Consider the following 12,573-nt stretch of genomic DNA (forward strand, 5'->3'; position numbering starts at 1 on the left):
GGGGAGCAGCAGGTGAGACAGGAGGTCTGCTGTGCTATGTGAGTTCGCTCCCTGGCCAGGGACTGAACTCAGGCTATTACAGTAATAGCACTGAGACTTAATCCCTAGGCCACCAGGGAAGGGAGGGTCCAAGATGGCTTGATTTTAATCGAATAAAGTTAGGAATAGTGTATTCCAATTCCACAGAGAGAACATGGCCTTTAAATTCTTGAAAAGCATATATGAAAGGTTTAACTGGCTTCAGAAGATTTGTAGCTAATCCTGAGTTCAATCAAAATGATATATTATCTTATAGTTGATTAAAATTTAAGAAAATAATTTTATTCACTTAATGCAAAAATAACTGCTTGAAACATAGACCAAAGTGTGATATAACTTACTCGAATGTACGCAATGACATAGGTCAGTAAATAACCTCTCTGTCCATTATCTTCTCCAGCTGCCAATCCACTGTATGTAAAGAACAAACTATTAATATAGTTCCATGAATTATTAAAAATACATAAAACTAACAAGATTGATATGATCCCTCAAGATAACTGCTTTACACTTTAACATATATTACGTTGCATTTCACTTTTATTTCAGGTCTCATGGGTCATAAACTTATCTAAGTCCTATGAAGAATATAAGCTTGTATAACAGAAATCTGGAAACACTTTCAATACTTCAGGTTGACCCTTAACTTTAAACTTTTATCCACCAAACTATGACTCATATGACCTTAACTACTTCTACCAAGTTAACAAAAGAACAGAATTAATCATGAGAAATAAGCTTAAACAAATTTAATTTTTTACAACATAACAAAATATTTTACTTTACCGATATACTCTTAATACTCCTATTTATTTCATTAATAAGATATATAACTCATATATATATATTAATATTTATGAATTTATATTACTATAGTCATAATACCATAAAAAGATATTCAAGAAATCTCTTCCAAATACCAGGATATTTCCTGAATATTTAAGCACACAGAATCTGGAATATTAGGCATGGTGGTTTACTTTATGGAACTTATGACTTAATGAAAGAACAAAATGTACTTACACAGAAGTTTTAAAGTTTGTTAAGCAACATACAGTGCAAAACCAACAGGCAAGGTGCTATTACTATGAGCACATTTCAATCTATTAAGTAGTTTTATCCATAGAAACTGCATTTGATGATCTAGTTAGAATTAATCCCATTCAGCATATAACTCAGTACAAGCACTCTGGTTTATAAAAGTCATTCTTCTTTTAAAAGACTATGAATGAGGCCCTCCCTGGTGGCGCAGCGGGTTAAAGCACAGCACTGAGAATCCAAAGCCGCTTCCGCATGAGTTCGATTCCCGCCTGCCCCGGAGGTGACCACATGGCGTGGCAGACCTCTCCTGACCCGCCCGCTGCTCCCCTCAGCAGTGTACTTCGTCGATCTGCCTGTTCTGCTCCCCACTCTGTCTCTGGTGAATCCTCTCACCCTCCGCATCTCTGGCCTGTACCCCAATTCTGTATGAATAAATAAATCTTAAAAAAAAAAAAAAAAAAGACTATGAATGATTACTGATTTCCACTACCCTTCAGTGAAGAATTTTTAATGCTTGTTTTTTCTGTTATTAGGTAGAAATTAAATTTAATTAACTAATTAATTTTATGTGCAGAAGAACTGGGGTGTATGTAGGCCAGAGCTGCAGGGGATGAGAGGATGCACCAGAGACGGAGTAGGAAGCAGAAGAGCAGATTTTTTGAAAGACACTGTTGAGGGGAGCAGTGTTAAGAGGTCTGCTGCTAGGTATGGATTTGTTCCCTGGCTGGGGATCAAACTCAGGTGGTTGTGATGGACCTTCCAGGTGGTATCACTGAAAATTAACCCTGCAGAAATTAAATTTTTATTATTATTAGTCATCTAAACAAAACTCAATGTACCCACTAAAATTCCCTTAATAAAACCAGATAAAAAGTATATATTTTCTTGTGGTTTTTGTTTTTCTTTTTGGGGGGGAGGTATCACAAATGATGATTAATTTTTATACCTTTCTTTTCATACATCTTCTTAATATCCTAATCACATGTTTTCACTCTGAGAATGCTAAGACTATACTAAAGATGTCACCTAAGTCCCAGGCCTTGAGCCTGTTATCTGAACTTTTTCAGGAAGAATCATTTCTTTTATGACTTCAGTTAATATCTACAGTTAAAATTCTTTCTTCCTCTTAAAATTGCTTAGGTTTGGCAGTAAATAAATACTACAATATGGATGTAGCCTTGTTCTATACAAACACTGAATGACAATTTTAGGGTAGGATAATTCAGATTTCCTAATTTACCATTATAGGTGGTTACGTATAAACCAATGTCATCAAAAAGGAGTGGTAAAGATCTGACAGGCACAGCTCTAGTGTAGAACTACTTGAGAAGTGGGTACAATAAAACAAATGGGTTTATTACTATAATCTTAGTAAGTGAAGAAGATAAAACTTAGGTCAAACAGTTGAGAGTTACAAAACAAGAAACAGAAGACAATTCTGGGTTAGATGTGTATGGATTTGAGTCTGGAAGTCAAATGAAGGTCTAGAACAAAAGGGCAATTAGATAATTGCTGTAGTGAGTGCCTGGAGGAAAACAGTGGAGTTTATACTTCAGATAGATATGTTCTGTTCATATGTTCAGACACTGAATACAAGAGAAAAAAAAATATTACTGATGTAGGAAACAGAACTGTTTTAGTGGTAGGAGAAAAAAAGGTGAGTGAAAGACTAGGAAAGGGTACAAGAGATGAGTGAAGTTTTGAAAAAGTGAAGCTAAGCAGATGTTTGCTGAAAAGTGACAGGTACAGACATTTAGTAGTCCTGCCTCTCTCATATCAGGATGATAAAAAGTCCTTCTTTCCAGTCTCAGGTCAAGCAATTTTTCTTTAAACCTTCTTCTAACATCTGTCAGAGAGATGGGAAGTGGGCCAATCTACTCAATTGGGACAAATGCAGAATCATGCATTTTCTTGCCTAAAATAAAAAAAATTTGGATGTCCAGACTAAATTTTAGACTTTCTTTTTCTGAATCATTACTGGTTACCATACAAACTTAGGTTTTGTGGAACTTCTCCTTTTTTTAAGCTTTCAGGACTCTCCATCTTCTAATCAGAATTACCTGGAGATAAAATATGTAAGCAGCAGTAGGGCTAAGAAAATAAATGCTTCTAACATGCTACTTTTGCAGCCACTCCAAATAATTATATTTAAATGCAAAATGTTTCATGTGAAAGTAGCAACATCCATCCCCTACTTCCTGCTCCTTGCCACAAATTTCAAACATCAATTAACAAGGCTCTTAAACAAATTTAAAGCTGTTTCATGAAAAAGAACTGGGAAGACTAATGAAAAGGGAATGAGAAACAATCTTTTTATATAAAAGAGCCATCTGGTGAACCTAATCACTCTCATGCTGAATCACATTAAACAACTTAAGCACACACTTTAGAAATAACGATAACATATTACCTTAAGTTCTATGCTAAATGTCAATACATCTGTCATGACTGTTGACAGGTAATATTTATTCTGCTTAGCTGTTGCTCAAGTTCATGTACATTACTAGCAAACAGATAAACCAACTAAGTATGATTATTCAACAATTCTGTTTGACTGTGTATGTTCAAAGCTATTTAAGTGTTAGGATAGGGGTAGAAGGCAAGGAGAAAAAAGTATCTCAGATAACACATAAAAATATACTATGTATTGGGAAACTTCATTAGAAACAATCAATTTAAAGTTAATTAAGTGACAGGAACAGAGGCTGGAACAGAAAATACAAAATAAATTAACAATCCCTAATACAAAATAAAATACATCAACTAAACTGACAAAAACTTTCTAAGAACTATAGTAGAAACTTTAATCCATACAGTTATGCAGAAGGTGAAATAGCTGAGGAGAAAGGGTTGGCAGAGTAGCATCCTAAACATTAAAACTATTATAAAATCTTTCAGCAATTAAAACAAAGAACTAGTGTCTGCAGAAAACATAGGGAAAACATAGGGATAACCAGTTCTGCCAGTGAACCATAGAAGATATTTCCAAGTATCAAAACAAAAAATACCCTAAATCATCTGCCAATGACAGATTGGGTTGTTCAAAACAAAAGATTTCTTCACTTAAGTGAAGGGCGCCAGATGAAAGTAGATTAAGAAACTAATTATAACATAACTACTTCCTAGTTTGAACTAGTACTTTAAGTAGGAAGTAGTTATAGTAATAACAAAAAAATGAGACCTCAACTAAAACTTAAGTACTTAGTGCTATAATCTAGCTGTAATAGCTATCTATATAGAGATATGTATAGATATTAATGCATACAAATTTTGCTTACTAAAATATGATCTAGAACCAAATGAACAGTTCCGAGGTCTAGTATCAATACCTGATGAGACTTGGATTCATCTTAAGGAAGATTCTACTCTAATTTTTAAGTTGTAAGTGAATGGTGTTACGTAAGAAAAACAAAATTGGAATTACGTGAAAAAAGAATTCATGACTGGCAGTTCAAATTAAATAAGATGACAAATATTTCGGATAAGTACCTACAGCTTAAAACAGTTTTAAGATTGGCATAGTAATTAAAACATTAAAGAAATAGAATTAAAAATGTTAGTAAAAATGAAGTATTCAGTTTCAGTAATTCTTTTTAAATATTTAATCAAGAATCTAGTATGAACTAGAAATAAATGGTGGTACCCCAAAAGAAACAACTCATGCCTTATAAAAATTGTGTGATATAGAAAAAGAAACATTTTGTCATCATCCTACCCCAGTCAACAGGAAATATGCTAATAAAGATTTGCTAGCTATTCTGAAAATAATTGTAATTAAAGAGCTTACAAAGTAGGAGAGAGCAAAGAGAATCAAAGGACGCATGGTGGAGGCAGTGAGGGGACTGAGGTGAAAAAAAGCAAACTGAATTTTACACATAGTGATTCAAATATTTCCTATAAAAATCTATTTCCTACAATTCCTTCCAAAAGGCTTTAAAATCCAAATTAACTATCAAATATTTAAAGAATTTTCAAAGTTAAATTTCTAGATATAACACTGGAGTAGATATAAAAGGTCTTAGTTTAAATCTCAATTTTTCCCTCAATAATGTGGACTTTTGGGGAAAAAATTAATCAAGTTAGTTATGTACTTCACACAACTAAAAGTAAGTACACAGAATTTAGTATAGTACTAAATTCTAGTATGGTACTAAATTCTGTCTGGAAAGGAAAACATATACATTAAAACAAAAATTCATATTAACTGAAATGTAAGCCATTTGGTTAGTAAATGAATTTTTATAGCACATTTACTCTTATTTATTTAAAACAATAATCTAAAAAGAGGTATTATGGAACAGGAAAGTGAAAAACTACTGAATTTCACATTTTACTAAAGAAATTAAAATTCCACTTGCCAATTTCAGAATAAGATACAACTGACAGGAAATGTAAAACTCAAAAAATGCACACACAAAAAAACTAAAAATCCCAAGATTAAATGCTTTTTGACAAATACTACACTAATACTAAATTCAGAAAATCATAAGGTAAAGGGTTGAACATCACATGACATCCTCATAAAAAGATGTAAAAAGAAAGGAATAAAAGCAAATATTTACAAGGAACTCATTAAGCATAATGACTGCTATATTTTAGTTCTGGGGAAAAAAAGGACAAATTGGTATCCAGAGAACAGTTAGCCTCTGTAGTTAAAAAGGAAAGAAAAAAATGTAGTCCTGATAAATGGCATTTTCACTCCAGCTCTCATCCATCAATCTTGTAATCCATCAAGCAGACAGACAGAAACCACCCAATCATTATTCAGCTGGTTATAGATGTGAAATGTTTTCTGTTTCTTTAAACCAGCAGAAAACAGTAAGTGACAGGGGGTGGAGTGTAGATAATCTATCAAATACTTTTGATTAAACACAATTTCCTTTTAAAAACACACTAATAACATGTTTTATACATACACTATTATCATGAAAAATTGATAAACATGACATGAATCTTTCTAATTTCACTCTAGCAAAAAAAAAACACAAAATATTTTAAAATCAGCAGTAATGGAAAAATACAACACTTTAATACATCATCTGTATTAGATAAGCAAAAGCAACATACCAATCTAACTCCACAAACTTTGATAATAAACCAATACAAGATTTTAAACTATCATTTATTACCACAAATTTAATATTAAAAAGGATACACTAACAACTGTTTACAGATGATAGAATTTCAGTTTAATGTTCTCTTGGCATTATGAACTTAAAAGTCATACCCAAATTTTGCGGCAATGTCGTATACTTGTTTTTCATGTTGAAGAACCTTCTCACGGTCCCCTTCAAACAGTAATGTGGCAACACTTATCTGATTTGGATCAAATCCTTTAAACTATAAAAAACATATATTAGATATAAGTGTTATATAACAACATAGTAGGTTAAAATACATAGTTCTTTTTTTTTCCTTCTGATCTGGTCTCAAACACAGCAACTCATTAAGAATTGAGGTTAATGAGTTGATGTGTCAAACAAAAAATGTTTAATACAACTATTCATTACAATAAAACAAAACTATGGAAAATACTTCATTCAAAATAATCTGGTGTAATTCATGACAGCATTGGCTTTACAAAATACAAAAAAAAACAATAATTATAACTAATAAAAGATAAAGTAAACCTATTAGAATGACATAATATAATAGGTAGGATATGGAGGGGGTGTGAAAACCAACAGTATCTTTACATATCAACAGTAAGTTAGTATTTTGAGGCAGATTTTAGTATAAAATTAAAATAACTAAGAATAATCTTAAAAACAAATACACAACTTATTAACAAATGTTTAAAGTAAGACAAGGACATGTTTCTGAGTATAAACATGTCGATGCTTGCCCAAATTAATAATTTGTTTATATTAGTTGTAATAAAGTTTTTGATGTACTTCCTAAAATGGGAAAAGTTTCTAAATTGTCCTAGAATAATAAATATGTAGATGATAGTTCTAAAGAAAAATTTTGAAAATAAGAGAGTAACTAGACATACAGGAATTAAAACCATTTACTTTTTCAAAAACAACAGCTCATTTAAAAGATTTAGATACATTAAGTGGAGTCTATTTCTTGAATAAGTATATAAAAAGATGTCTCAGACGTGGCAAATCAATATAAGGAAAGCAGGGATTAATTAGTTTATAGTGCTGTCACAACTGGCTAGCAACTGGGAGAACAGGAGATGAAGATTAATTTGTATATTTTATGTCACAAGATTGAAATAAATTCAAACAGGAATAAAGATAAATTTTTTAAATTTCCATTTAACAAAAAAGTCAGAAAATAATCCTATATCATACTTATAGAGGAAGTATTTTCTAAGCTTAGTAATCACAGGGAAAATATATATATATATAAATTTTACACACCCACACACAAATACCTTACTAGTAAGTAAATCATCTGATTGGGAAAATTATCGACATTTATCACAAAGTCAACCTTTGTGATAAATAATAATTCCATTACTTAAAGGACACCACTCCAAAGCACCAAGAAGAAAAACATTCACTTTCACCCCTGACAAAACCATCATATTCAACTCACTCATGTGAAAATTACATCTAGAAAATACAGAAAAATGGTTATCATCTCCTTGGAGAATCAAAAAACAAGTAAAATAACCTATTACTGCCTCCCCGGATATGATTTGAAAACAGCAAAGTCCCATATGCAACAGCAAGGATGCAGTACCAACAAAGCGGCACGCGCACTGCTGGCGGTGGTGTAGCTGGTATAATCCTATCTGGAAGGAATTCAACAATCAGAAGCGGTTTTAAAATTTCTATGCTAGTTCATTTACAGATATTTACTGTAAAGGAAAATAAGCCATAAAAAATGTTATATGCATGAAACTGTTTAGTGCAGGATATTTTAAGGCATCTCAAACTTAGAATTTAAATTTCTAAAATTGAATGCATCATTGATTTACTTGATAATAATTATTCAAACATGAAAAAGATAATGAAATATACATAGTTATATGGGGAAATGTATCTACAAGAGGTGCATTTGAAGGGAAGAAGGCAGGAAACAATATTAATATGCTAAGCACTTAGCAGAGCATTTATAAAAAGTATTACCTTTGTAATGTAAAACTTTTTTAGTCCATCCAGAAATGATGTAAAAATAGAGGAAACCTGAGGTTTAAGAGCATGACCTAGGGAGAAAAAAAATTCACATTTTAAATTAATAGATTATGTGTTTTTTTTTAATCAAAAGGTTACTTTGATTTAGTATTCTAAAAATAAATAAGTGCTTGTAACTTAGCTATAAAAATCTGTTGTATATATAACACTATGTAGGTATGTATGTATGTATCTTTTAACCTTATCTTCTTTCAAAAGCCACAAACAACTTTTGTTCATAAGCCCCCTGGTTTATTTTTAAGTCCAATTACTGTATGAAATTAATTTTAGATATAGTTTAGGTTATCTTTCAATCGTATAGTTTATCTATGGTAAAATCATTTCATTAATATCTATTTCATTAAGAACACCCAATAGTTGTGGCTTTTGCTCTTTTGTTTTTTAATGACGCAGAAACTATTCAAATCTCTAACCAAATATGGAGTCAATGCTGAGCTTAAGGTTGTTTCTTAATTAATTCTTAATTTACCCAGAATTCTTGGCATAAAACTAGTAATTGTTTCTTTAATCACACCCGGAGAGTTAAAATTGCCAAAATAACATAAGTGGTGTCTCAGAGTCTGTTAAATTAACAACTTTGCCTGCGGATTGAGTTTAATTGAAGGAAAGTGTTTTTACTCTTTTCTCTTTGTTTTCAGAGTACCAGTTTAACTCCCATGATTGTTATATTTAAGAGTCACGCATCTGCTCTTAGTGCCATGAACCCAATTCAGGAAAGATGTGGCATACCAGTTGTATATAGTTTTTAAAAGGATTTTAAAGGTTCTAGTAAATCTATCTTTGAATAAAATATTTGTTTTTTTTTTAATGAATTTAAGATTTGGGGATTTATTTGTTTTTAAATGTAGGTAATTTTTTTCTCTTTAAAGTGCAAAACTAGTGTTTCATTTAAAGAAGGGTTTCTGTGACAGAGAAGGAACTATCACCTGCGACCATTCTTCCCATTATCTATTTTTTTAGTGACATTAATCTGTAATATTTATTACATTTTTACTGATTGTAATAGGAAACTGAGTTACATAAAATACATAAATCTTAAACAGAGTCTAAATTAGATATCCATGGGAAAACTGAGCAAAGCAAAAAAATAATAAAAAAGGAAGACTAGAAAGAGATGAACCCAGTGATCTTTTTGAGCTTCTGGATCAAAAGTAAGAGGCTTACTTTGGGATTTATTTTTTATTTCATTGTAACCAATCAGATTTGCTTCTCTAGCTTAGTATTTCAAAAGATACTACTTCTAGAATGTAGAATGTTTGAAATAACATATCATCGCAATGTTTACCTCCTGTCCTAAATGGAATTCATTCTATTTGACAGCTGGAGAAAAATTTATAAATGTGTGTGCATGGGGGAGGGGATGGATGTATTCTTACAAAAACTTGAAATTATTTGTTCCTCAGGTAAGTCTTCTGATTCATAGTTATGTGCATGCCCCACTTTTAAAAGGGTCAAGCATTAGTATTAATTAAAAGATTTTATTATCTTTCATGTATTCTTAAATTAATGCCTATCCAATTAATTACATTCTAAATATATTTATAGTTATTATTTTATCTTTTATAGTAAATGAAAGACTAGTTTTCAAATATAAGAGCTAGAAAGATCAGCAAATTTTGTGTTGCTACAGTATTAAATAATTTTAAAGGATTTAATAACATCTACATTTCAAAGTAGTAGTCTGAGATAGTAGAAAAGGTCTTGTGTTTTGGAGTCAGATTGGTCTCAACCCCAGTTCTACCTAATCTGATTTGTGGACTTTCAATAAAATATTTACAAATTGGGAATAACTCTTTGAAGAACAAATGGGAGGAGATATTTGGTAAATTGTGCTATTTATAGTGTGCTTATTAGCATTTTACACCATGTGCTGTCCAAGGTTTGTTCACCCTCTTTTCCCAACTTGGCGATTTAACCAGCCATCATGTAAAATGCCTATTGTACATGATACAAACACCAACCATTCAGTCACGTGGTGAGAGCAAAGACCCTAACAAAACTTGCTTCGATAAGTGCTACCCTTAGTTGCTTATCAAGATCCTATGGCAGGACATAAAGGAAAGACTCCAACAGGTAAGGCAAAGCCAAAAAAAGTTACAGAGATTCCCCTTTTAAGATTTAGCGTAAGCATCAAACCCCTTGAAGAAGACTTTCTTGACTCTCCACCACTATTTGAAGCAAAACCACCCAATCCTTTATTGGCACTCTTCTTTCTCAGCACTTCTGATGCCCCTCCACTCATTCATGGATGTAAATTCCTGTTTTTATTAAACTGAGAAATTCCAGGTACCATGACATTCATCATTCACCATTCTAGCTCTATACTCAGTACTTCCCTTGGCATATTATTGGTATTTCATCAAATTTTATGGTTTAATGAGTAAATTCTAAATTCTCCTCACTCACCAAACTGAAACTGCTGGTTGTCCATTAGGCGAACAGATGCAGGAGCACATCTCTGTTCAAAACAAAACAAAAAAAAGACAATATAGTAAAGCAGCTAGACAGGTAGAAAATGAATTTTTTCTTTCTATATTTGAGATCAAGAGCTTAATTCCTACATAGATATACAGGGAAAATGTTAACTTTATATACTTTTATGAAAAGAAAACATCACTGGTATTTATAAAATACTTGGAAAAGAGAATTTTATATTCATACTACATTCATACAGTGAGAGTTCTAATCTGCAAAAAGATCTACTTAATCCCAAACAAAAACCTGTGGAAATAACCTAGAAGAAATACTACATTTCAAAGTACACTATTTTTTAACAAGGTAGAAACTGTAGAGACTGAAATCAGTGCCTAATGCATTAAGCCATGATAAACTACAATGTGTTATCAGGATCTTTTACATTTTTTAAATGAGGAAGAACAGTAGAAACTTTGTTAGACCAAGAACTTCAAAAAATTATCTGCAATATTTTCATAGCTAACTGCAGGACTTGTTCTTTATTTTCATCCCACTTATAATCCATTTTTAAATAGAAAAAGTATCAGTGTCCACAGTGCTAAGACCTTCTAAGATTTTTTGATGTATGTATGCAAACCCTAAAAGATGCAAGGAAGTTAAAACAAAGAAAGCAAATATTCACATTAATTTTGTGAAGATTAACAATACAAACAGTAGCAAGTCTTAAGTAGGCTATATTTTCTTTATAGAATTAAAATGAGCTGCAACGTACATGGGGCTTTTATTTTCTAAACAAATTTTTAAAAAGGTTAAACATCTATCATGATGATGCGTTCAGACCAAGAATGTCGTTAACTTTTTTAAACAATTATCTTCTAATAACATTTATCATAAAAAAATCCTATCAGTAGCCAGATTTATGAAAATCACTCAAGAACAAAACTTAATGCACACTATAAACACATTAAAAGTTTGTAATTACTTGTTTTAATTGAACAAAATATTTAATTCTATAAAGCCACTCATAATACAATTTTATTTCACCCATTAAAATGAGTAGATTCTTATTTTGAGGACTGTAATTAATTCACTCACCTTGATACTTCGTAAAGGTAAGGTAATTCAACCACTATTTAAAAAAAGTCACTGCCAAATCTAAAGAAGCATTATTCAGTAAATTTATATAAATATAACAGTAACCTATATTCTGTCCCATATATTACTGTCCTATATTTTATAGAATTCTATGGTTTCTGAGTGCTTTCATATGTCATTATTTAACATAAGAAATAATCCTATCACAGTAGCAGAATGGTATCGTCCCAATTTAGGGAGGGGGACACATGAACCTTCTCCTGTTTGAGCTCAGATGACTATTACATGGTAAAGACAGAACTAACACCAAGATACCCTGATTGTTAGAAGAACAGCATTTCATATACATAACAGTCTTTTCAAAAATCACTTAAAACATGAACCTGCATATACCTACCCACACACACACAAACACACAGAACTCGCAAGCCATATGTGAAAAAAAATTATGTTGAAACTATTTGTAGTTTTGTGTTCTTATTAAAAGTAAAATAGTTATAAAATAAAAAACTACAACCTGATATATTTCAAATGTATCAAGCTAAAGTTATGTAAGTTGGGTTAATGCTAAAAGTGTTACCAGCTTCCAAAACACAAAAGGAAATAATTTTTATGGAAACATTTTTGTTATTTAAAATAAGCACATAAACATAATAAAACATGATGGCTGGTTAGAATAAGTTTCTTTTCTTCATAAAATAAGGAGTATCACATTATACAACCACTTATATGTTTAGGCTTAAATACACCAGTAAAATACGAGAAAATTCAGTCATGCTCTCATTACTAGGAAAAAAACCTTTAAATTCCTACCAATGACTTATAAATTACA

At 31.3% G+C, this 12,573-nt stretch overlaps 1 protein-coding gene across 1 annotated transcript in view; it reads right to left on the reverse strand.

Annotated features, from left to right (window-relative positions):
- AGPS (alkylglycerone phosphate synthase) overlaps window positions 1-12,573 on the reverse strand; it is a 92,296-nt gene that overhangs the window by 25,791 nt on the left and 53,932 nt on the right. The window contains exons 12-15 of the mRNA XM_004674493.1: window positions 10,638-10,689; window positions 8,166-8,242; window positions 6,308-6,420; window positions 381-450 (exon numbers count right to left, since the gene is read on the reverse strand). Coding sequence (XP_004674550.1) covers window positions 381-450; window positions 6,308-6,420; window positions 8,166-8,242; window positions 10,638-10,689 — 312 coding nt within the window. The remainder of the gene's footprint in view (window positions 1-380; window positions 451-6,307; window positions 6,421-8,165; window positions 8,243-10,637; window positions 10,690-12,573) is intronic.

Source organism: Condylura cristata, unplaced genomic scaffold (genome assembly GCF_000260355.1).
Source record: "Condylura cristata isolate star-nosed mole 26May11 unplaced genomic scaffold, ConCri1.0 scaffold00002, whole genome shotgun sequence".
In the NCBI taxonomy this organism is placed as follows: Eukaryota; Metazoa; Chordata; class Mammalia; order Eulipotyphla; family Talpidae; genus Condylura; species Condylura cristata.